Here is a 25,477-nt window from a genome sequence, read left to right on the forward strand (position 1 = left end):
GTCAGCTGTGAGAGTGCAGTTTGTTGCTGTCCTATACACACGTGTTCTAGCACAGAAAGGACCGCAGCTGAGCAAGCATGAGGAAATCATGTGTTTCCTATTCGGTTCATGGCAGACTGGAACTGGTATAAATAACTGGGGCTCTCGTCTGCTGCAGCACACCGTAAACTCAGCCCTGGTCTGAGACTTATTTACAGTTACAGAATCGAACCAGCAGACAGAATTCTGCTCTCCGTGACTTTATTCAGAGGTAGATACAACAGCAGTGTCATTCACTTCAGCCTGCTTAAAAAAAACGTGTTGATAGGTCTGTATTTTGGAATTCATGTTAGCAAATCCCAGGAACAGAGCAGAGTAGGCAAAATGACAGCGGAAAAAGCACAGACACAGATCACAGCAATTTTTTTATTCCTGCACCTGTTTGCAGTAGCAGGATGCTGGCTGCTGTAACAGCCCCATTTCACTACAGACAGCAGAAAAACAGATGTATGCAGATTGGAGAGCTGTCATACTGAAACCCTTTTTAATTATTAAGGCCTTAAGCCTCCTGGATAGGGAAACTGAGAGGTTACTTCAGTTGTTCAAGTCTTTTTTCCTTAGTATTGAAACTTAACAAAACCCAAAGCTGCAATTCTATGGTAGGAGCCAAGAATTTTGGCCCAAAGTCAGGTTTGATGGCAAACATGCACAGAGAATCTATTGTTTTACTTGAAGAAAGAAAGCTGCATGTGACTGAAGCAGAGATGGTGAAATTTGGTTATAAAAGAGCTTGAGTGGCATAACCCATCTAATATAGCATCAGAAACCTTAGTCCTGGAGGGCAAGCTCCTGCGCCTGGCTTTGGAATCAAATGCGGGACATTTTATGAAGTAGTTCTGAATAACAATTCAGAACAAAACACAAAGGAGCTAACACCAAGTTGGTGGTTGTGAGTTAGATTTAAACCCCAGGCACTGAGATGCAGTATCTGCTCAGTTCAAAGAGAGATCGATTTCATTTTACAAAAACACCACTGTCATTGTCTCATCTGTTCTGCAGTTATTTTCAAGAACCATGGTGAAAAGCTGGGATTGCAGGAAGTTGCAGGGCAGCTCATTTCAGTACCTGCATGGGCTTCAGGGAAGATGCCATATTCTTCCCCCCCACAGTTAAGAATGGGGTGTTGTATTAAAGCTTGAGATCACATGTATAAAAGGCAAACTCTTAGAGCTCATAATAAAACACTAAACTTCATTTAGTGTTGCACCCCTAGCTGTTTGGTCTATTTTCTGTCTAGTTACAGCCCTGGAGAACCAAAATTTAGGAGGTAGAATGCTTTTCTAGTTCCTTTCAGAAACAATTCTTTTGATATTTCATGGCACAATAAAGTTACACAGGCTGTAGAAGTCTATTTGTAAGAGTAGTACAAAAAATTGCATAGATCAGCATAAATGCAAGTAACAGCAATAAAGAGAATTTCAATTTAAAGAACAAATTTCCCTATTATCATGATATAAGCAGTTCTACCTCTTTTCAGGAGAGTTTTTTCTCATTATGCTTTCACCTGCTGCTAGCTTCTTATATAAGTAGTGCAGTTTATCTCGTTGAGGTATTTCAGCATCAGGAGTTAAGGGAATTTCAAAGTCAGAGGAGCTCTGAGAGTCCCTCTTCAGTTCTAGATCAGGAGTCCTGGAACTGTCATTTATTTCCACCATCAGGTCTTGAGCTTGAGCAGTGCCAGCTTCTGCACCTTTCTCATAGTCTTCACTTTTCAAGTCGCAGATGACCTCAGAAGCACAGGATCCGTCTGGGCTGAGTGGCTTCCACCTACTGTCATCAGCTTGACTACCCCTGGGAGTCTCCTGTGATAGAGAAGCTGTTCTGCTACCACCTCTGCTGAAGCAGCTGAAGTCGGCAGCATTTCTCTCTTGGGAGGTAATGAGAACTGTGTCCATTTGGCTATCCCAGCCCTGGCTCCCTTGTTCTGATATGTGTGTGGACTGAGAAGAATTCTGGGAGGAGATGTGAGTTGAGTCACTCACTGCATCCGAATCACTGAAGAGTGACTGGGACCCACCAGCATCTGCTGAAGATGGGAAGTTGTCTTCATTTTCAGAGCTTTCATCTACTTTGTTACACTTAAAAAACATATCCCAGCTAGGGATATCGGCATTAGACTCCTGTTGGTTGCTACGTATTCCATTGCAACTTGCTCTGGAATTGGCATCTGGCTCATGAGAAAGAACCTGAGCTGTGTTTGTTTCAGAATCTTCTTCTTTGTCATCATCATCGTCGTCATCATCATTTGACTCCTCACAGTCCACGAAGTCTACCTTGAGAGAGGTGTAAGCTGTGTTGGCTTTGTAGCTTTCCGTGCTCTCATTTATGTTTCTTTCAGCATTATCAGATTGTGCTGTTTTGGATGGCTTACTTTCTTCTCCCTGGTATTTTGCAATCTTAGGCCTTGCAGAGGTTAGTTCCGTATCAAAGAGCTCATCTTCATCTGTCAAGGAAATTAAAAAAACCCTAAGGAAATTCTGTTGAGAGAAAAGCTTCGACAAAAAATAATTCAATAAAGTTATTTAACCCAAAAGGAAGCTTAGCAGGACTTTAGAGACCATGCTTACCTTGCCTACCACCTTAGTATCTTACTGTGTACAGCAGTTTTCATTACTCACAGTTACTGGATTCCAGCAGCGCCTTCTTCATTGACTAGAGGCCTGAAGTGCTAGTATTCTACTGGCACAGTCACTGCACCAGTAACGAGACCTCCTGAACAGTAACTCTCAGAGCTATTAATGATTTGCCAGATCAGATACTTAAGGAAAAGAAATACATCAGCATAAGGTACTGTTTAAAGAAAGTAGGCTGCATGTTATTAGCAAAGTTATTTCTGCTTGCTAGACATAAGCACAACAACCAGAACTCTTTATACTACAACGAGGAGAAATTTAATCATAGAAATAAAGGGGTCTCTAGAGGTGTCAAACAACTCTGAAGTTCTTGTTGCTGAAGAAACTCCTGTCATTTCTTCCATGTTTTGAATGAGGGCTGACTCAAACACAAAGCAAACAGGTGGAACAGCTGTAAGCTGGTACAGCAGGTGCCCCTCTGGCCTTCATGTGCATGGTGCAGATCACACCTTGTGATACTGATCTAGATTCATTTATGCAGACTTCAGTCATGTTTTGCCAGGTCTGCATTGACCCTGCATGCTTGGCACTTCAGAAACAGCTGAAAAGAACACAGCAGGCCCAAAGTCATCCTCTAGTTAGGAGGGTTTCCAGAGGCCTCATGTAGCACCCATAGCTGTATATGGCAACCACCACAATTTTAAACAGATACTAGTTGCTAAAAAGCCAGCTGATCAAGATAATGGAGAGGACCAGTTCTTGTGAAATACCACACCGTCCTTCCACAACACAGGATGCGATGCAGTTGGAAGTTTAAAACTAGCTTTATTAGTGATAATCTAGGATCATGGAACAGAACCTCTTCTAAGAACTCACAAAGCTGTTAAGTACATTTTAAGACTGCAAACAGTGTGCTTTACTATCACTCTCCTGAAACCTGGTGGTTTCAGGTAATTTACATTTCTAGCTGCATTTGTTCTCTTGCTTCGTACACAGACTAGTGAGTACTATGGCTTTTGGCACCTCTACTTTGTCTTTGATTTTCATTTAGGGACAGTAACACTACCTGAACTTCTCACCTGTATCGGATAGGTTTCTTTTGCAGGCTCTCTTCAGTGTTCCCAAGGGCTTGTACCTGGGTTCTGTGTTTCTCCTGTATGACCTGCACAGTGGCTGTAATCTGAGGTAAACGAAGAGATCACTGTGTAGAACTCAGCAGATATTTTCAGGCAGAAAAATAAATCTTTTGACGCTGCTTCATGCCTATCACAGGCATTGCAGCAGAAGTGTTAAAGCAAATGCAGTAATAGCTAGGGAAAAGGTTAGCACTTTGGTGAGCTGAGACAGCTTAAAATACTAAAAAAAAAAAATCTGTCATTTTTATTTATTTACCTTAACACGTACAGCATTTGGAAACTATCTTTTAGGCCCTTGTTTAGAGAAGACAAGATGACAAGGTTGAAAATCTGACTGGAGGTTTATTCAATTATTGCAAAGTATCTCCTTTCCTATTAAGGAAAAACAGAAAAAGGAGCAAAGAAACAAGTCCTCATTTTGTTCAGATTGAGTAATATCACTACTATTCTACTCCATAAAAGAACTAAGCTGCCAAGATCTTTAGCAGCACGTGACTACGGGCCTGTGCAATACTGTACATGAGTGCTTGCACAGAGACTGGGAATTCAAGTGCCCAAAGAAATTCTCTTTCTTAGAAACTTGCCAGAACTAGTACGGACAAGCAGAAATGGGTCAAGAATAAAGGAAGAGGGATAAGTGTATATTCAGATGCCACCCAGAGTTATCAAAAAAGCCTCTATACACAGATATAACTAAGAAAGAAGTTTAGAGAGCTGAATACAGATTAACAAGACTGCATTATCAGAAGAGTTAAGCAAAAGGCACTGGCCTGCTTGAAAGGCTGGGATAAGGGAGAGTTGTGACCCTCACAAGGACACGGATTAGGTAAGCTCTGCTCACAAGCCAGCTGTCACTTACATTTCCATAACTTTATCTTCTGTCCCACCCACTGGCAGTACGTTGGGATACACGTTCACAGGACGGATATAGCTCAAAAAATCCTTAATCTAAATTGAAGAGAAGGAGAAGCAGTTTAAGAAGTTGCATCAACACTTAATAATTTCACTTAAAAACTGCACAGACACAGTAAATGCTCTCCAGTTGTGGATATTGTTCTTTATATCACACAAGTCAAACACTATGGAAGCGTAACAAAAACGCAGGTCTGAAAGGATGCTGAGAATTGTGTCTCACCGAACCACCTCACAGCATCATCAACTACACAGACAGTCACCTCCTCTGAAAGAAAACATCAGAGAAACCAGCCACGATGACTCCAACAAGTTCCTAGGAAATGTAATTCAGTGCTTCACCATCCTCACTACTGCAGATCTTATCAGCCTTGCACTCTTCTTACTAGAATTTGAGTCTTACTTCTGCAGATGAGAATAACCCTTTCTTCTCTGCACTAGCCCTACAAATTTGAAGACTTTTTCTCATATCTCTCTTCAATCTGTAAAAGGTCATACAAGGAAACACATCATTTCTTCAAGCTTTTCTCTTGCTGCCTTCTAGATGCTCCACAGACAGTAATAAGTTACTGTATAAAATTATAAGATTTCTGTCCAGTTTTGAGCACTTCACTTCAGCTGAGGCTCCACTGGTGCTGAGCACTGGACATGCCTGCATGTTTGCAGATGACAGTCTTATCTATGGAGACCTGTAGGACCCATCTATTTTTGCATTTGGAGGTATGAGTCTTAGCCACAACATTACCTGCCACATTCTGCCACGTATATACTGCTTAGTGCCTACATTTAAAGCTCTGTGAGGCAGAAAAAATTAGAACAACTAAGTGGGATGCTGAAAACAGGACCATCTTCCTCAAGCTCTGAATAATCTCCATTTTGTACACGCAAACCTTTGTGATAGACTGATTGTTAGCACTAATCCAGTTTCAGTTCAGCTCATGAGAGAAGTCCTTTAAGAACTGGATCAAGTCATATTAAATGAACATGCACAATTCTAAAGATGATGCTACCATGACCAATTTCATTTTAACCTTTTAGTGTTAAAGAGTAACAGTGGCAGCTACAATGGGAGAAAAAAAAAATCTGTTTAGAAGTGTGGACAAAGGAAAGAAGTCAAAGCTGCCCAAAACTGAGTCCCAGCAGATAAACATCCTACTGAAAACCCAATGCCAAGAAGCTTGAAGCATACCATAGTTACACAGTAATCCAAAATAGGAAAGCAAGCAAAACAATCGTAGCGGTGACATGAGAAAAAAAGAGAAAAAAAAAAAAAACAGGCTTGTAATCCTGCCCTACCTAAACATGTTCTGCAGATAAATTAAAATATTGCCAGCTTGGGGCTATATGTCTCCAGCAACCAGAACTTCCTATCCCGCTATGTCTCATTACCAAAAAGACTTTTTTGTTTGTTTGTTTTATGAAAGTGTCATCCTCCACACCAAAATAGTCTACTCAGTACTACAAGTATACAAACCTCGCTGTATGAGGAGTGGAAAGAGAAACAAGCTCTGTATGTACTCTCTCCAGTCCTACAAAATGAAAAATAAGAGGCACATAAATTAGATAGCTGGTTTTCAAGCTCACTCAACAGGCAAGATTAACATAGTCAAAAATAGTCCATTCTGAGATGCAGTTACACAAATCTCTGGCAAGACACACACACCTGGAACGGATTTCTGTATGGCCTAATGCTCACCTCACTATTACATTGGTTTTCTTGATCCTTTCTCCAAACCACATAGTGGAGGGTTTGATAATAATTACATGCAAGGGAGTTCCATTTTGGCAAGTGATTCCACAGGGCAGTCTGTTCCCTCGAAAGTAGTCATCGTCCTGTCAAATGCAAAATAAAATTAAGTCAAATCCTGATATTTTCCCCCAGAAATTAAGCCACATTATCTAGCCAGACCAAATTTTCATCTCACTTCCAACTCTTTCAAACACCAACCTCTGTTGCATTCTGCTTTCATAGCTGACAAAGCAAATCAAAGACCAATGCCCCACTGCCATCTGCAGTTCTACCTGCACTCTTTCAAGTTGCAGCCTTCAGCTTCAGACATGTTGGAAAGGGAAGGCCATAAATTACAAGCACACAGTGTGTGGCTGCAGGAGGCATCATACAAGCTGGTTTTTATTTATTTAAATAAATCATTCAGGTATTGTTCAATCTGTTTGTTTTACTTCATCGAACAAGTTTCAAAATACAGTTCAACTATTTCTAGCATCAGCTATTACCCTTTCTAATTAAAAGAAAAAAAAAGCCTTAACCTGCCAAAATTCTCATTTTCTACTGTATCAACTATTTGGGCCAAGTCTGCTCTAGAATAGCAGCAACACACCTACAACCAGTCCTTCACAGCAAGGTTAGCAAAGGCTTTCCAAAATGATACACACCTTAGGATGTCGACAGGCATGAATCTGAGTGTGTCGATCTGTAGTTATATGGTAGAGGATTTCTGGCATGTTTTTGAACATGTCAAGCTTGTTCACATGCACCTAAAAAAAAAAAAAGGGCAAAGTTTACTCTAAATTAGCTCAATGTGTCTGCCAAACTGCAGCTAGAGCAACTATACAGGTATGGTCCCGCTCTCAGCAAATGCCAGTAGGGATTTATTAACAGGTACTAATTTGTTAATAGCCAAGTGGAGAAGTGTCTTGGATACAGTGAACAAACAGAATGTACCTCCTATGCTACAGAAGGCTGAGTATTCAGCAGAGAAGGTTAGAATGCATCTGCTATTTATGTCGTGCAAATGAGAAGAATTTTACATGATATAAAGGAGAGAGCTATCTTGAGCTATCTCGAGATATCTTGAGCTTGAAAAACTGGGAATTAACTTCAGCCCAGAGAGTCCAGATGTTCCAGCAGACATCACACATTGAAACCAGTTAACTCATTTCTGAGCACAACTGTATATAAAAAAAAAAAATATGTATATAAGTGCACTGTGCACACCTTTCACAGACAGTAGTTCTCTAAACTGCCTTTTCCAGTTCAGTTCATAATTGTTACTCAGGATCTGTCCTAAAACAATTATGGAAGCATTACCTTGATTCCAAGTTCCTCACTGAGGTTTATGAATAAATACTCATATCCATAAGCAGCTTTGCAATTCAGCCACACAACATGATAGCGACTGAGCGAGGTCCAGCTTCGCACTAACTCTAAGATCCCATTCAAACACTCCTCCTGAAAAGTTTAGAAAAACATTGTGATTTGTCTCAGAAGATGCTATGATTTGCCAAGCAATACCTCTTCACCTTTCCAAGATTTACCTAAAAAAGGGCTCATTACTTAATTAGTGGCTTTAGGACCTTTCATAGCCTATTTAGACTTACCCTGCTTGGTATATGATAAAATCTAGGATCACAAAATGTGGTGTCCAAATAAACACTCTGGATGTCTTTCACTCTGAAAGAGAGAAATGTGATACCAGAGTGAGCAACACACTGCAGCACTAAGATACACTACTTCCTCTCTCTTCAAAAAGGATGCAATTCTTCATCTTTATTACAAAGAACAAGTCAAAAGAAGCTTGTAACTGAACTCCTTACTGCAAATATATTTAATCGAAAAAAAAAAAAGCATGATATAACTCCCAAATTGTCCATGTCTGTATGATCTTTTATGGGTTCTAAATCCCACAGGTAGACAAAACTCACCAGGAATTGAATTAAACTGCAGATGCTTTTTCTCATACCTGGTACCTGAATGCAAAAGCTCCATTCTGGCTGCTTCTCCTTTTGCAAGCCTGAAATCCCCTGTATACAGCACAGTGCCATTTTCACCTTGAAACAGAAACCTACAAACAGAAACGCTTCCATCAAACTCAATAAAAAGCATTAACTTGTCAGCTGTCACTTTGTCACTCTGCTCAGATATATCTGTGTGACCAGAACGTGGCATAACAGAAATACAGGGCTCATTTTTGTCCTAGAGTAATTTCAGGCAAACCCAACAATCCAGAGTTGGTATGTCTGGGATAACCCAGCCATCTACTGCATCCTCAACCACAGTATTTATTGAGAACTTCGTACGACAAATCTCCCATCAGAAACACTAAGAATATTGAATAGGACATACATGACTGATCCTGGGCAGTGGCCAGCTGGCAGAAGCGTCACCTCTACATCTTCTTTCTGCAACAGAGGGGTTAGCATTATTTTCACACTGGAACGAGTACTACTGGTTCTTTCCCCGACACAGTGAAAGCAACTCTCCACAGCCACTTGCATCACTTCACGTTGATTTTGAATGAAAAGAGTCTCTTCACATTCCAGCAAGCTCTGGAGAGCAATAGCCATCCCTCCACGGCAGAAGAGATGACTGAATATTGGTGCTCACAAGAGCCAGTCAGCCAGAAGACAGCCCTATTTCCCTGGCTCCTAGCAAACAAACATCATGGAAACATCTTGGGATATGCTCTGCCTGGAGATGATCTACCGGACCTCCAAGTTCTACACTTAAATACGGGGTGAAAAGATCACAGAAAGAATGCCTAAACTTGAGATCACTAATACAGTGGAAAGATGTTAGCAGAAAAAGTGCTCTGATAATAAGAAAAGCTAAGAGGAATTCACGTGGCTACACATTTTGGAGGAAAGCGAGAGAACGTACATTTTTAAAATTGCTTGCCCACTTTTGATGTTACAGATAAACTTTGCTGTCCATTAAAAACGTACAAGTTTTGTTTTTTTTTTTTTGTAACTTACCTCATCAGTTGTTTCATCTACTAAAGAAATCTGAGTAGGAGTTTCGACTTCCAGTGCAACCTGTAACAAAGCAAATAAATGCATTACATGATTTAATGAACATCATGGTTCATGTTTGACTAAGATTTCATTCTGTAAATATCTAAATAACCTGTATCTAAATAGTAAAATTCAGCTCACTTCCCTGTAGAAAGTCATACATTTCTATTTCTGGTAGATAAAGTTGACTTCTAAAAATGAAACAGAGAGAGTGCACGCTTAAAAAAAACTATGTTGGACTCTCAGCAGTAAGCACTCACGCTTCTCTGGTGGGATCATGTGCCTTGTTTTTAGATAACTGTAATGCTTGACTCCCCAGACCCAGAGCACACCAGTGGATCTTGCTAGGATATGCCTCTGTGCTGCAGCACAACTTCTCCTCACTGTTCCCTGTTACCAGAAGCAGACTTCACCAACTGCATGCAGCAAGTATTCCTGTGCTAGTGTAGAAGAGACTAATCTACAGACAGCAATTAATCTCCCTATTTTGGCATGCCCTCTGTTAACTCAGAGTCCTCCAACGTACATGCTCTGTGCCCCTCTGACCATATTTGTGTACAGTTGGTCTGCCAAGAAAAAGCCAAAGTGCAAGAAAAGACTCCTGTCATCACCCCTCTAGGTCTAACTTCCAGCTTCTCAGCTGAGCAGCCTGCTCAGCACAAGGGGTTTTACTGCACTACTGGATTCACAGAACAGCTCATCCCAAATTTCTGGGCTGTTCCAAGAGATCCATTCAGCAGGTACTCACAGAAGCTGGGAACACATGGCTTCACCACCACAAACAAAAATGTAGTCAGTCAACTGTCAGACTCCCAGACTGCTCCAAAACACAGATATACATGTCAAAAAAACATTTTATACTAAGAATTCAAACCATTCGGAATTTAAAAGTTAAAATTAAAAGAAAAAACTTACAATATGATTCTCCCAAAACTTGTATTTTGAATTAGTCAACAGCAGCTCCTTAGTTACTGGTGAGCAATATAATTTAACTTTCAAGCTGTGAGAAGAAAAAAAAAAAAAAGAGTTTTTTTTTTTTTTTTAAGCAGAGGCAAGGAGCAATCTAAAGATGCACTGGTACCCAGCAGCAAGCACATCAAAACATGCACACAGGACCCTCTGTCATCCAGAGACCCCACAGAACAGCAAGCCTGCAGTAGCTGTGCTGCCCCAACCTGATGTGGAATCAAGAAGAGCTGCTGCACCTTGCAGAGCAGGCTTTTCTTCAACAGGCCAGACCCAAAAACTTACCTACATGTGTCTATGCATGTGTATTTTTGTGCAGGCATAAATAAAGGATGTTGTAGGTCACATGTACTATATCGTTGCTTGCTTGCATACCCACCAAGGTCTGGACAGATTCATGTGCTTTCCCTGGAAGAGGCATTGCTCAGCTCCCTGCTTGAAAGGAGCAGTTAGAGCTCATAAGCATGTGGAATGGGCTGTGTTCTGTTATCAGCACCACCTAAGGGCCTTCCCATGTGATGTAGCTCTCTGCAGTTTTTAACGGGGCACAAACCTCAGTGCAAGTCAAACTGCCTTCAGTCACAGATACTCCTTGTTTAGAACCCAAGCAAAATCCTCTCAGGTTTAAGCTTTTATGAGTCAGTGAAATAAACATGAGAAGGTCTGAAGTTGTGAAAGGCCCATGTTTTCATGACAGTGCTTCAAAGTCACATACGTGACTAGAGGCTCCTCTTGCCAGTATGAGAAAGGCAGGGTAGGCCACCTACAGCCAAAGATCAGAACATTCGCCCTGCTGAGCTTAAAAAGAATTAAGATCCAGAATTCAGTTCTGCCCTTTCAGAGCATGGTTTCCAAACTATTTTTACCTTCTGGTAAAAAGAGTGCAGAGTTTTAAGCTGCAGAGGCTAATATCTACCTAATTTTGCACCTTAAGGACAACAAGATCTAGTGGGTAAAATTTTTTGGCCAAAGCATGCACAAACTCAGTAACTTGAGCAGCAAGGGGCTGAAAGATGAGAACTGCCAAGTGGAAGACCAGGCCAAAATCAAGCAAGCACCAGACCTCCAGCAAGCAGAGCCAACAAGAACAGCAGACACGTTTGCTGCATGCCCCAAGCGCACTTTTTTTTCAGAGAATTACTGAATTACAGAAGTTGGAAGGGACCTGTGGAAACCATCAACTCCAACCTCCCCATTAAAGCAGGTTCCCTACAGTAGATTTACACAGTTAGGAATCCAGATGGGTCTTGAAAACCTCCAAAAAAGGAGACCACACAGCCTCTCCGGGCAGTCTGTTCCAGTGGCCTGTCGCTCTCACAGTAAAGATGTTATTCCTCATATTTGTACAGAACTTCCTGTGTTCCACTTTGTGCCCGTTGCCCCTTGTCCTGTCACTTCACATCACTGAAAGGAGCCCAGCCCCACCTGTTGGCTCTCACCCATTAGATATATAAACAGCCACTAGATCCCCCTCACGTCTTTTCTTCTCCAGTCCAAACAGCCCCAGGTCTCTCAGCCTTTCCTCGTAAGGGAGATGCTCCGTGCCCCTAACACCCTTGTGGCACCCTGCTGGACCCTCCAGCAGTTCCCTGTCTTTCTTGAGCTGAGGAGCCCAGAACTGGGCACAGTATTCCAGATGTGTCTCACCAGGGCAGAGCAGATAGAGAAGAGAACCCCTTGCCTTGCTGGCCACGCTCTCTTGAATGCACCCCAGGCTACCACCGGCCTCGCTGGCCACAAGGGCACGCTGCCAACCTGCCGCCCATTTTCCATAAAGCGAGTAACTCTCACCAGCTCTGAGCGTTCCCTTCCCCCCGACCACACAGACCGACGAAACACCAGCAGCACAGACCGCCCCAGGACGAACAGAGCCTCCTCAGGCTCTCTGGGCTCCAGCCGTGAGGCCAGGCCCCATTCCACCCCACCGCCGCCCCCGTTCTCCACACAGCGCCGAGCTGAGGAGCCCTCAGTACCTGCTCTGCAGCCTCCTCCTCAGAGCGGGCGCCTTCAGCCCCTTCATGTGATCTGAGGAGAAACAGCACGGCGGTCACAGCGGGGAGGGACACGGGAGGGTGCCACAGAGACAGAGCGGGAAGGGGTGGGGGGAGGGGCTCACCTTTGTGGCAGTGCGACAGGAAATAGGCGCGCGCGCGCAGGTTGTCGTGGTCGAAGCGGTCGATGGACAGCTGCGGGTACTCGCGCAGCCGGCCCCCGAACCGGCTCATGGCGGCCGCTTCCGCCGCGCAACGCCCGCACAGCCTCGGCCAATCGGAAGGCGAGCTCGCCTCCTGCCAGCCAATCAGACGCACGGGAGGGGGAGAGGCGGGAACAAGGGCTTAAAAGGGCAACGGCGGGAGGCGGTTGCCTAGCAACGGCGCGGAGCCGTGGCCGTTGGCGCTGTGAGGAGGCGCCGCCATCCCCGGCTGGGGCCGTCCCGGCGGGCACCGAGGTCTCTGAGGAGCGGGGCGTGGATGTGGGAGCGGGCTGTGTGGTGATAGGGCGTGGTAGGGCTGGCGTCGTGGTGGTAGGACGGGATGGAAGTCGTTCGTGGTGGTGACAGAGGGGCTGGACTTGGTGTGGTGGCCGTGGGGGCTAGGGATTGTTTTGGGTAGTCCTGTGTGGAGCCCCGCATGAAGTGGGACAGGGCAGGAATTGCATCGGTTCGGCTTGGCTGCCCTTAGCCCGTGGGCTTCGGAGCGGGGTTTGGATCTGATGGTTGGGTGGTGGGAGCCTTGCTCTGCCTTCGTCTGTAGTCACTGCTGAGCTCTGCCTTAGTAAATGTGGATGCAAGATATATTCTGAGCATTCTTGGTGGTGGTGACCGTTTAGGTGCAATCTGTGTTGTAGAGGATGTGTTCTTTTCCTTTGTGAACTTTAAGGAAATACAAGGAACAAACTTGGGGAAAGAAGCAGCGTTGTGGTGCAACTAATTTAATGAGAAGCAAATACTAGATGGGTTCAGTAACTTGAAAGAAGTAGTGAGTTGCTTCTAGTTTCTCAGCTTTTGGTGGTGCTTAATATTGTTAAGGGAAGCCAGACACCAAAGACTTCAAGTGCCAGGGAGTTCTTCTGTTCCAGTGCCACAGAAGCAGGCTGCTGTGTTTCATTTTCCAGAAGGTAGCTGGTATGAGGGTAATATTCCCAATAAGTGTGTGCATACTCACACATATACAGCCTGAAAACGTGCACAGAATGAAAACAATGCATTTACTGGCACCCACGTAAACACCACTCATATAAAAATGAATTAAACAGACAATTGGACCTATTTTCCCTCTCCAGCTGATCAGGACCGAGGTTCACTTGTGAGCTGTCCGCACCTCGTTATAAATACACCTGCATTCACAAATCTTTCAAATATATTTTTACACTGGCATCTGTCTCGTCTGACAAATTCCCATACGTTCAGTAGTTTCCAGTTCCGGATAAGAAACAATAGGCCCTGAAACACGGGAAAGTAAGAAAAAATTCCCTAAAATAATTAAAAAAAAAAAAACAACTTTACTATGCAGGTGACTGAGTGCTGGCACAGGTTGCCCAGAAAGTTTATGGATTCTTCCTCCTTGGAGGTCTTCAGAAGCTGCCTGGATGTGATTTGGGGCACCCTGCACTCTGGGTTTTCCTGCTTGAGTGGAAGCTGGACCAGACAGACCCAAAGGTCACTGCCAACCTCATCCATTCTGGGATTTTGTTCAGTTAGGGTAATATCAGGCCAGGGCCTCGATGCCTGCCTGAATACCTTGGAAAATTCAAAGGTTCTCATGTAAAGTCTATTGAAGTCATTGGAAATATCTCACTGACTCTTCTAGGACCCCAGATAGGCCCTGTGAATGCTGACTTGTATAAGCAGTAAGGTAACATACACAGGCCCAGGCTGGTTAGGATTCCATTGAAATTAAGCAGTCATTGATCTAAAAAACTTTTCTCAAAGCTGAAACAGAGGTATGTGGAATCTCGCCATTTCCTCTGAATTAAGAGTAGGCAAACGTTGTTATAGCAAAGTCCACTTCACTGTTCAATGATACTCTTTGCATAAAAAGCATTTGTATTTTGCTGAATCATATTTTCTTACCATTGTCTTGCATTCTTTCACTTACCTGTATCTGTCTGCTATCTTTTGTCTTTTCACTGAACTGTAGACTGTCTGAAGTATGGTTCACTTGTGCTCTCGTTCAACGAGACCAGCCCCATGCTTGGAACTCGGAGGCACTGTAGTAGACAAAGAGTGCAATTTCTAAAATCTAAAAATATCAGCCTAAAAATATTTTAAAAATCAGGATTTTTTTTTAAAGTATTTAAGTCACCAAGCTAACACTTTATGTGACATTTAGAAATGTTTTTGAGCAGGAAGACCTGTGGACAAGCAATCCAAAATAATGGTGAGTCAGGAAAGGCCAAGCGTATCTAGATGTCTTGAAGAACCACGTTCATCAGATGAATTCAGCACATCCTCTAAAGAAGTACTTAAGCCCAGTAACATGTAAGTTATCATAAGACGCTTAATAAATGCTGAGCTATTATGAATTTAAGATCTAATGCCCTTACTTGTAGTACGGTCTTTCTCAAGTCCCAGACTGACAGCAGTTCACAAACATAAACAGTATATGAAAAATTCTGTAATGGCTACAAAAGGGCCCTCTGCAGCAAGGGATTAAAGAACTGTCTTGAGATAAATATTTCGAAGGCTACACTAAAGATTTATAATAAGGATGTATTTTGAGCATGTAATTTGTATCTGACACCTCATAACTGGGTGTGAAAATTACTTTTTTTTTAATTATTATTATGAAATGGCTGCCTTCAATTACAAAACACCAGTAAGAGCTTCAGAGCTAACTTAACATTTGGAGTGCTGAACTGCAAGAAATAAATCAGTGCTGCTAGGAGAGAGACTTTGTGCTTATTTTTTATTGATCTTTAACGAAACACGTGCGGTAAGAGATGAAAGGCCCTTTCTTCCTTTCCTAATGGCTCTCATATGTTAGGTGACAGAGATGCAGATTTCAGTTTCCACATTATGATGGCAATTCTTGATACAGGAGGGGGTATGACTGTTTACATGGGTGGATACTGATAGGACAGGGGTGAATGGTTTTAAACTAAGACAGGGGAGGTTTAGGTTAGATATTAGGAGGAAGTTTTTCACACAGAGGGTGGTGACGCACTGGAACAGGTTGCCCAAGGAGGTTGTGGGTGCCCCGTCCCTGGAGGCATTCAAGGCCAGGCTGGATGTGTCTCTGAGCAGCCTGGTCTGGTGGTTGGCGACCCTGCACAATGCACAGGGAGGTTGAAACTCGATGATCATTATGGTACTTTTCAACCCAGGCCATTCTGTGATTCTATGATTTTCCTAAAGAAGCGTAAGCTGCAGTGTGACATTTTTTTCTCTCCTGCCCTTTTTAACTGTCTAAAAACATTTGTGCATTTGATAAGTCACCAGCTTTCAACTTTTCAGGCTCTCAGCTGACACTGGAACTTGCTAAGTAAGGAAATTTTACTTTGTGTGCAGAAGGGTTTTGTGTGGGGAGAGTCAGTAGCATCAGTAAGATTTTAGTTGGGCAAGCACTGAGTAGGGTGAATTTTGGTAGATTTTATGCCTTTCCTTCTTGCTGCATTCGATTTAGAACCAATTCTTTGTCATCTCCACTGTAGCCATGTGACTGGCAGGGCATTTCTTCCTTCTGTTCCTCACCTATCCTGAATGTTTCCTAGTAACAGCCCATTTCTTCATTTTGTGTTTGCCATTTTGGTGTTCCTTCAGTAGGAGGAAAGAAAAACCTGAAAAGCTTCCTGTCCCAGGGGGGCCGTGACTACCGAGGTGTGAAGTTAGAAACAGTTACTGGGTTTTCTTTGTTTTTAATGCATCAGTGTGCACCAGTAAATTTTAGGCAGCACTGTTAACTCAGGGTGGCAAAAATATCACAACAACAGTTTCCTAGATGTCATGGGTTTGTTTGAGATCAACTAGTGCATTTAATTTAATTCTGATTGTTTATAATTGTTTTTTTTTTCAACCTCAGACTTTGAGAGGAAGACATCGTATTGGCCGTACTTTATTTTTTCAATTTTGTTCTACCTATCTCAATTTCATCCTGACAAGATCACTTGCTTTTGTCTTCTCTACTTCATTTTCAAAAATCTAATTTCAGGAAAATGTCTGAAGTTTCTGCAGTCACGGCTAAAGCCGACATCAAGCCAAAATCCATATGCCATGCCAAAAAATGGTCAGATGAGGTAGAGAACTTATACAGATTCCAGCAAGCTGGATACAGGGATGAAGTTGAATATAAACAAGTAAAACAAGTTGATACGGTAAGATTTCAAACTCTGCAAGAGTTATCACACTGAATTCCTTTCTCATGTTAAACTGTTAAATAAAAATGAAGGTGTCTCTTATTTCCTGACATTATGCTAGCTTCTGATAGAGTTGTTTTTTCTCCCAGATCTGACTTAAATTCTTGTGCTATTATTAACATTATTATGCAGAGTAAATTATTTTACAGAAGCAAAATAGAAACACAAGCCAGCCTGTTTTTGTTCCCCATCTCTTATGCATTTAGAGATATTACATAGATTTCTTGGAACACAGGTAGCTGCCATCCAAAAGAATAATTCAGTTTTATGGAATGGAATATATTAAAGGTAATTCTCTGTAAAGTCTCCCCATATCTCTGCCAATGGGCCTGATAGGAAACACGCTCATTGTCCAGGAACTCAGTCCTGTGCTATTGCATAGTGGCATAATCAAACGCCATGCACACCGAAAACCTGGTTTCTATTGAAACTGTCCAAAGTAGAAATATTTGATGGCAATTGTGGTAAAGAGAGTTGTGTCAAAGGCATTTGTTAACTGAGCACATCAAAGACTTGGTCTTCTGCTCGTTACAGCTGATGGCAATACTCCTTAGCACATCAAATGAGGTAATGAATAATACCGGATATTCAGTGGTTTCTTGAGATTCAAAAGACCAACAGAGGTTAAGAGAGCAAACAATGTGATACCTTTATGGCATTTCCATAATTGATCTTCCAAAGCAGCACACACAATATGAAACATACCATTTTGAAAGATCTTAACCTCCCATGTATGTAAATGCTGCCATTAGTGTGGTAGGATCAGTCCATTCAAGATTTATGGCCGTGTATAACCACACACAATTAAACCCTCATAAAAGTTGAAGAGCATCACTTATGCTGATTTAAAATGTGTGTTTTGTTTAAACTTGCCAGGATCTGGTAGTGGTTTTCTTTCAACTTACACATTTTGAGATGTCATATTTACTCCATATTATGCTTCCACAATGCAGTTATGATTAATGATGCAATTACAGTGTTGTTGTAACAAATGCTAAAGCTCATCTTCAGACAGAGAATGCACATAACTCAACTGTGTGCCTACATAATACAGAATGAAACTACTGCTTCTGGCACTCTCCAATCAGAGAATGCTCTAGGTTAATATCCTATTGTCAGCTCTGCCTGGAAGAGAGATGAGATTCTTACTACTTGATTTTTAAGGTTCAAGCTGATCAGAAGTAATCACGGTTGTTCAATCTGGAGATAGCTATAAAAGCCATAAATCTCTTCAACTAAAGGCTTGAGCACTTGGATGTTCAAAGCTTCACACAGTGAATAATGAACAGCACCATGATGGTGCTGGTGTCCTGCAGGACTGATCCTGCTTATTCCTAGACTTTCCTGTTAAAAAAAAATATTTATACTAGACCAGAAAACTTTTTTCTAACATGCTGCTCTCAATCTTCTTTAATAGCTAAGGAAGCTAATGCAAAATATGTTCAGATACAATGTTGTTTTCACGTAGACCTATACCCTATGTTCTGTGCAATGTAAAGCATAAACATCATTCAGTGCAAACTCGTTCCACTGAATGCATATCCTTTTATTTCATTTGTAGGTAGAGTGTTGGCCAGAAACTGGATTTGTTAAGAAGCTTCAGAGAAAGGACAATACCTTCTATTATTACAATAAGCAAAGAGAATGTGAAGACAAAGATGTTCATAAAGTGAAAGTTTATGTATACTAATTTTGCTACTTTCCAAAGTTCGTATATTCTTTTTATAGATCTTTTTGTTAGTTAGGATCTATAAGTAAATGAGACTTTTGTACAATCCAGCATTTAAAGTATAAATGTCATTCTTGGATAGAATGGGGAATACAGAACGTGTTCCAAGTAATTTGATATCAGAAGGATAAAAAGCTTCAAAGGGACTTTGTATATTTGGTTTGACTCTGTGCAAAGTCCATTATAAGTAGACTCGTTAATCTTTACTCTGAACAATATAATCTTGTTGACACCGGCTAATGTCAGCCACAGTCTCTTGGTATAATGAAGGGCTACGAAGCTCCAAGTCCCAAAGGCCCTTGGAGAGGAGCTGCAGTAACAAGCAGAAAATGTTCTTGTTTTAGTTTACTGTTTATTTAGTTGTTGTTCTGTCAGATCTGTTCCCCAGTATGTTTGCTTAGTGTATCCCTTTTTTCCCTTAGCAGCCCAGCTTAGGAGTCCTCCATCAGACAGCTCTGCTCAAATAAACATTCTCACATAAACATTCTCACACTCAGTGTTTCCTTATCAATCACTGAGACTGACCAGGTCTGTTTCTTTTGATTGTTTCCTCATTTGGAAGTCCCTGATCAGATAACCCTGCTGGAATAAACATTCCCACATGCCATTTCTTTTCTTATTAATGAGGGCAACCCACCAAGTTTGTTTCTGGTCATTGTCTTTGTTAACACCAATGGGTCAGGATTTCTTTCTGTAAGTGCTTGTTCCTTTTGTTTGCCTCATCATCCCAATTTTGTGAGGCCCTTAGCCAATTTTACATTGGTAAATAAACTGTCTCACTTGCCACGTATCCTTACAGCATTCGTTGATGTGAAAGCTTATGCCATTTCATGGAGGAAAAGAAAAAAAGATTGTGGATTTACATGCAGTGGGATCAAGGAGTACAAAACTGCAGAGAGAACTTGGAGCGCGCTTAAGGAATATTTAAGATTAGGTAACCTACACAAATGATACGTGAGATTTTGGGCAGAATTTGTCTTACCTGACTTCATCAAATATCACATTGTCAATATCTACATCTTCTCATTTTACACCCTTTGTTCTGAGCGGAGGGCAGTTGGCTCTTCTGGGCACAATGCATTTCTTGTAAATGTTGGTATGTAGCATGAGCCTGTTGCTGTGCCTTCAGCTCTGCAGAAGCTGTCCACAAGTGTTCCTTCACTGAGACATCTGGTAAATGTGAGGTATCTCATGCTTACCTTTACTTTAAGTATAATACTTGAATATGCCCAAACTCTGTAGATAACTGACCTGTAGAAGCTGACTGTCATCTAAACCAGTAGGTGTGTTCGTGGTAGTTACACAAAACATGTGATTAATATCTGCTGTCTCCAGACTAAAGCACAGAGTGATCTCAACCGAGTTTTGGGCATGCATGTAGATGTCAGCAGGAGGACGCTGTGTATGGCAGTGTGCACCTGGATGTATCTTAGGGTTATTCTTCAGCTGAAACTAAGACACTGGCCAGCTCAAAATGCAAAGCAGAGGGCCACAATAAGTAGAATAGATACAACCTTCAAAAGAGCTTGTTGACAATGGGTGGCAGTGATCTGGTCACCTTATTTAGACACCTTGGAGAATTTTAGCCTAAATCTGTATTAATTGTATTAGACAGACAACTGGAAGGTTCTCAGAAGCAGCTGTGAAGCCTTTTTGTTCCAGGGAGGTCACGGTGTTGTGTAAAACAAGTTCTGCAGTGATAGCAACAAAGCATTACTGCAGTCAGTTCTAGTTCTTTGATTGGTTTGTGCGTACTTTGTAAGAGAGGACTTTTCTGTGTGCTTTGCAAACAAGCAGCAGAAACAGAACAACTACAAGGATAATCCATCCATTTTGTCGCTTTGAGATAGAGGCTCTCCCTTTTTCCGTGGGTTCTGAAAAATGAAATGTTCCAGTAGATATGGAAAGAAAGAATTCAAAAAAGCCAGGTCGATACATTTATCAGCAGAAATGATTGAATTATTGCCATCAGCCCACACAGAGTAAGTGAGAATGGACTTGGCGCAGCCATTTTATCAATCCATAATAAAGATGAAGTTGGATATTCAAGAAGAATTAAAACTGCAGGAAAGCTATTCAAGCTTGATTTTTTTTACTTTTTTTTTTTTTTTTTAATAAAAGCCTTTTGAAATGGAAATAAATGTAAAAGATGATTCTGTGTTTCCCTCCTTTTACCTGATGGCACCTAATATTTCTGCATTATGCTTTAAAACAATGAGCACGCATTTCATGCAGCCCACTGGGGCTCCTTGGCGTTTCAGACAAGTAGGACAGCGATTCACATTCCACTTTGGAAACGCTTTTTTTTTGTATGAGCTGGCAGATTCTTCGTGCTTAGCGAGCGAGCAGCCCAGGTTTTATTGCGAACATTTTCTCAGCACTGTGTGTTGAATCTCACTGTCATATTTAAAAGATTAACGGGGTGAAAAGGAAAGAAAAGCCTTGTAATCAGTGCAGTTTATTGCATAGCTTTTGTCAGCCCTAATGCCATATTTGAAAGTTCACTCACTTCATTACCAAAAAGCAGGTCTTGTATCGACAGAGACAGTTTCAGCTAGATTTGTCTTTTGGCATCCAGGTTGTATTCATATTTCAGTACAATTTGTGCCAAATTTAAGGTTATTGAAACCATTTTTTTAAGACCTTAGCTACGTAATGGCCCTAGCTGTGAAGCCAAAACAGTTCCTTTTCTGCTTAAAGAGAAGCAGATATGGGGTTCTTGCCTGAATTCAGGTTTGCCTGTGACCACAAGATAACATTCATCTGGTGTAAGGGTGCTTGCTTGAGTTATTCCTCCTGACACGGATTCGGCATCCAGCTCTGCTCGCTGAGCATGGAGCCGATCCTTGAGTCCTAACAAGAGTTAGGACTCAAGAGTAACAAGAGTTTCTCTCTTACTTCCTTGCTGAATGGATCAGTCAGTCAAAGAGCTGTCCAAATGTTGATGAGTCAGCATTTCCTCTGATAAATCTGAAACTGAAATGTCTTGCCTGGCTCTTCTGTTACTGTGTAGTGCGTTGAGAGCTGCCATCCTGCTTGTGGGGAGCTCTGCTTTATGTTCAGGGTGACGTACCGCTTCATGGGGGCTGTTAAGATAAATAACTTGTATTTCTCAATGCTATTATGAAAACCCTTCAAACTCTAGCAACTTTAAAGAGAGAAAGGAAAACACATTTCTCCCTTCCATTGCTCGGAGGTGAAAATACATACAGTGCTGCTGATTTGAGCCTTCATAAAAAGTAACTCTCCAAAAATGCTTTCCTGTGTACTGCCCATGTTTCCAGGGAGGGGTGCCGCCCCTCTGAACTCATCTGGTCGTACTGAGGAAATAAAGCTGTGTTTGTGTATTTTAGGCTGATTTTCAATGTTTTCAGCCTTTACTTGAATTCATTACACAGCAGTATTGTCTGAAAGTGATTCTACAGTTGATTGCCTTGCAGTCACAGCAGCCCAACCACCGCACAAAACATCAGTGTAAGGATTTCAATACTCACTTCAGTTCCTGAGTGGACAGTTCCAGTTCTGAAGACTCTTGAGCCTCAACCTTTCCATTTTTAGACATCATTTCCTTCTTTCAAGTTGCTGGAAATGGCTTCAAACTTTGTTAAAGAGAACTTTAACTCAGCAGCTGTCGATGTCACCGTGCCTCACGCTGCTGAAAAAAAGTGAGGCCTGTCTGGAGGCAGTTTGAGTGGAATGGCTGCATTTTCTTTGCAGGTTCTCTCGTATTTCCCTAGTTCCACTGGATTCTTCTATATGCTACAGCTATTTATGTTAGGCGCTGCCAGGTCCCATGCATAAATGAATGATTCCCCTGAAAAAATGAATGGGATCTAATGAGGCCATATGACGGGGCTCAGTGCAGGGCTCAGCCAGGTGAATCTCCCACCTGACAGCCTGCTCACGTGTGTCTCTACTTGTTCCTCCCTAGTCATGCCCTTTCCATGGCTTTGGTCTTTCCCCTGGACAGATCATAGGAAGTTTTATGAAGTCATAGAACATCCGAGTTGGAAGGGACCCCCAAGGGTCATAGAGTCCAACTCCCGGCTCCACGCAGGACCACCCAGCATTCAAAGCTGGTCCGAGAGCGTTGGCCAAACACCCTTTGAACTCGGGCAGCTCGGGGCCGTGCTCACTGCCCTGGGCAGCCTGTTCCATGCCCACCACCCTCTGGTGAAGAAAGTCCTCCGAATCTCATAAAACAACCCACAGTATTCATGCTTATCATGTCAACAGTTATAATCCAAGGCTGGATTAGTTCTTCTAATTGCCCATCAACCACATCAACCAGGAATTCTGGCTTTTGTTATTATCTCTATTATCACTTGCTCATTAATGTTTGTGTGCATGCTTAGTTTAGCAATTTCCTGGTCTTTGCTATTTCTATGATTCTGAATAGCCCTTAACCCACTGGCCCAGGGCATGGGTCATGGGTCATGGAGACAAAGGGAAAGGAATGCCTGAAAACGGGAAGAGGATGTCAAGGGAGGGAAGGATGAGCATGTGCAGGGAGTCAGCCATGCAGATGTGCAGAGCTTTGGTGAGGCCCTGGCACAGGCTGCCCAGAGGAGGTGTGGGTGTCCCCTCCCTGGAGGTGTGGGAGGCCTGGGCCCCCTTGGGCAGCTTGATCCGGTGAGGGGCAGCCAGCCCACGGCAGGGGATTGGAACAGGACCTGCGCTAAGCCCCCTTCCAATCCAAGCCATTCTGTGACTGTGATTCCATGATCTGGTACCCACAGAAACCTCCTCCCCTGCTGGCAGCAGCTCAGCTCTGCCTGGCTGGGGGGCGGTCCCAGCTCCTTGCTGCAGATGTTTGTCAGGAGCCTTGGCAGGAGCACCCAGGCACCTCATCCAAAGGCACAGTGCCCTGCCTGGGCTGCCTGGCTGGCAGGGGACGGAGCACGAAGCAGGGCACCACGTGTGGCTGCTTCTTCGGGTTTGCTCAGCGTGCCCAGGACACGTCAGATCACTAAGCAGGATCACTGCACTCGTAACTACAGAGATTTGTTTAAAAGTCATTGGATTAATAGTTTGTCAGACCAGAGCCCTATTTCAACAAAGAGAGATTTACATATCTGGAGGATGAGTTCAGATATAGAATCCTAGAATCATTAAGGTTGGAAAAAACCACTGAGACCATCCAGTCCAACCAGCAGCCCATCCCCAGCGCCCACTGACCCATCCCTCAGTGCCACATCTGCCCGTTTCTTGAACACCTCCAGGCACAGCAACTTCACCACCTCCCTGGGCAGCCTGTGCCAACGCCTCACCACTCTTTTTGAGAAGAAATATTTCCTAATATCCAGCCTGAACCTCTCCTGGCACAGCTTGAGGCCATTCCCTCTCATCCTGTCACTGTTTCCTGTGCAAACAGCTGGTGTGGGCTGGAGCACCTTCCCCTGCTCTACACAAGGAAGCTCACAGCTCTGCCTCTGCTCAAGGCCTGCCAGAAAAATAAAGAGAAGAGCTGGGTGCTGCTGCATTGCTTGTACATGTGTCACAAGTGAAAAAGGGAGGATTTCATCATACATATTTATATTTAACAAAGCATTCCTCTTTTTGAAGATATTTTTCTCAAAAAAAAAAAAAACCCACATCAAAAAGTGATTTCTCTCGATCTGCAATCAAATGCTGAGACCTTTAGTTCAGATTTCGTGATGGGAAGGAGCAGATGGCAAAGCCAGCGAGGGATGCCATGGGATGGGGCCGCATGCTGGATCCGTGGGCCCATGTCTCCCTTTGCTGACCGCCCCGTGGCTCCTGGAGCCCCTTCCTTTATGGCAGGGGATAAAAAGGCAGCGATTTTTGTTACTGCTTTTTCTCCTGCTGACAGATGAATGCCCTCCCCATGTCCCAGCTGGTGACCGCAGCACACGTGCAGGAAGGAGCTGCTCACATCAGCCCCCAGCACCGAGTGCCGGGGCACGTCATTTCAGCAGTGCTGAGCTCACTTTGGGCCTCAGCGCCACCGGATCTTCACATTCACCATGAAACAAAGCATCAATCCTCGATTAATGGAAGATGTGCAATTACAGTAAGGGAGAGACTCAAGGAAATTTGCTATAACCCAGGATAAGCTAGAGAGAACCTTTGGCTGGGTTACTGCATTAAAGATGGAGTGTGCTAGAAATATCCATGCAGAATTTGGAGTTTCTTTTCTTTTTCAGTTTGAAGGTGTCTGTAACTCCACTTGGCGCCAGTTTAGAGACCCCTCAGTCCTTACATGCAGCCATGAGTACACCTGGCCCTGGGAACTGCTCTACAAAAAGGATCCGGCTCCGGTGTTTCCCCACAGATAACCTTCAGAAACCCTCAGCGGGGCGCATCCATGCAGCACATGCAGACAAAATCATATCCCTCTCCACGCAGCGGACACCAGCGATGCTGACAGCCCTTCTGCTGGTGATGGAACCATAGAGTTGTGGAATGGCTCAAGTTGGAAGGGACCTTAAAGCCCATCCAGCTCCAGCCACCAGCCATGGGCTGGGTTGCCAACCTCTAGATGAAGCACCAGCTTAGGCTGCCCATGGCCCCGTCCAGCCTGGCCTTGAGCACCCCCAGGGATGGGGCATCCACAGCTTCTCTGCACCTGGAACACCAGGTCCCTTGGAAGCACCTACAGAGACCACCAAGCTCAGTGATGAGCTCAGGACAGCACTACGCAGACAGGGCACTGACCTCCAGCAGATGGGGATGCGGAGGCAGCAGCAGCACTGACGAGGATATATAATTAGCCTTGGGATGTATTAAAATTGTCATGTGTATGCTGAATTAAATCTTCACCCAGAGAGGAGGAAGAACCACGACGGCCTTCAGAATAAATAAAATATTAAAGGAGAGATTATACATATTATTTATGAGTGAGTTTGTGGTGCCGATGTTCTGAGGAGAATCCAAAGCTCTCTGCAATTTATGGGTCCAATCTATCTGTTGGGAGCAATGCCAGGACTGTTATTGAGAAAGGAGAGCTCAAGCATAGTGAGTAAACCTTGGAACTGCGGGGGCACTTAAGCAGC

The 25,477-nt window shown here is 43.1% G+C and overlaps 2 protein-coding genes and 1 long non-coding RNA gene across 5 annotated transcripts; 1 reads left to right on the plus strand and 2 right to left on the minus strand.

Annotated features, from left to right (window-relative positions):
- DCLRE1C (DNA cross-link repair 1C) lies at positions 224-12,649 on the minus strand. The gene is made up of 14 exons (XM_021384419.1): positions 12,495-12,649; positions 12,352-12,403; positions 10,328-10,412; positions 9,374-9,433; positions 8,745-8,800; positions 8,362-8,463; positions 8,000-8,072; positions 7,710-7,850; positions 7,055-7,156; positions 6,357-6,493; positions 6,135-6,189; positions 4,608-4,696; positions 3,692-3,792; positions 224-2,482 (listed from the first exon to the last, which is right to left on the minus strand). The coding sequence occupies exons 1-14, from the start codon at positions 12,601-12,603 to the stop codon at positions 1,503-1,505; spliced, it is 2,142 nt and encodes a 713-aa protein (XP_021240094.1). The 5' UTR covers positions 12,604-12,649; the 3' UTR covers positions 224-1,502.
- MEIG1 (meiosis/spermiogenesis associated 1) lies at positions 12,702-19,251 on the plus strand. Of its 3 annotated transcripts, none has more exons than XM_021384422.1 (4): positions 12,702-12,827; positions 14,726-14,858; positions 16,528-16,690; positions 18,294-19,251. In XM_021384422.1, the coding sequence occupies exons 2-4, from the start codon at positions 14,755-14,757 to the stop codon at positions 18,420-18,422; spliced, it is 396 nt and encodes a 131-aa protein (XP_021240097.1). In that variant the 5' UTR covers positions 12,702-12,827; positions 14,726-14,754; the 3' UTR covers positions 18,423-19,251. The 3 variants fall into 3 exon arrangements, with proteins under 3 accessions (XP_021240097.1, XP_021240098.1, XP_021240099.1); XM_021384423.1 differs by having other exon boundaries at positions 12,727-12,827; positions 14,710-14,858; XM_021384424.1 differs by lacking the exon at positions 14,726-14,858 and having other exon boundaries at positions 12,737-12,827.
- Positions 12,835-23,713, minus strand: LOC110392284. The gene is made up of 3 exons (XR_002434286.1): positions 21,956-23,713; positions 14,476-14,587; positions 12,835-13,553 (listed from the first exon to the last, which is right to left on the minus strand). It is a non-coding gene; the product is annotated as an uncharacterized LOC110392284 (long non-coding RNA).

The sequence above is a fragment of the Numida meleagris genome, chromosome 1 (assembly GCF_002078875.1).
Source record: "Numida meleagris isolate 19003 breed g44 Domestic line chromosome 1, NumMel1.0, whole genome shotgun sequence".
NCBI lineage: Eukaryota > Metazoa > Chordata > Aves > Galliformes > Numididae > Numida > Numida meleagris.

What these genes read in the sequence shown, in the direction of transcription:
- DCLRE1C (XM_021384419.1), bottom strand. Translation starts at nt 12,603, where the DNA reads ATGAGCCGGTTCGGGGGCCGGCTGCGCGAGTACCCGCAGCTGTCCATC. An exon ending in AGTTTTGGGAGAATCATATT is followed by an intron (nt 9,434 to 10,327) that starts GTAAGTTTTTTC and finishes GCTTTGTTACAG; the next exon opens with GTTGCACTGGAAGTCGAAAC. An exon ending in CTTTTGCATTCAGGTACCAG is followed by an intron (nt 8,073 to 8,361) that starts GTATGAGAAAAA and finishes TCTCTCTTTCAG; the next exon opens with AGTGAAAGACATCCAGAGTG.
- MEIG1 (XM_021384422.1), top strand. Translation starts at nt 14,755, where the DNA reads ATGGTGAGTCAGGAAAGGCCAAGCGTATCTAGATGTCTTGAAGAACCA. An exon ending in GTACTTAAGCCCAGTAACAT is followed by an intron (nt 14,859 to 16,527) that starts GTAAGTTATCAT and finishes ATCTAATTTCAG; the next exon opens with GAAAATGTCTGAAGTTTCTG. An exon ending in AAGTAAAACAAGTTGATACG is followed by an intron (nt 16,691 to 18,293) that starts GTAAGATTTCAA and finishes TTTCATTTGTAG; the next exon opens with GTAGAGTGTTGGCCAGAAAC.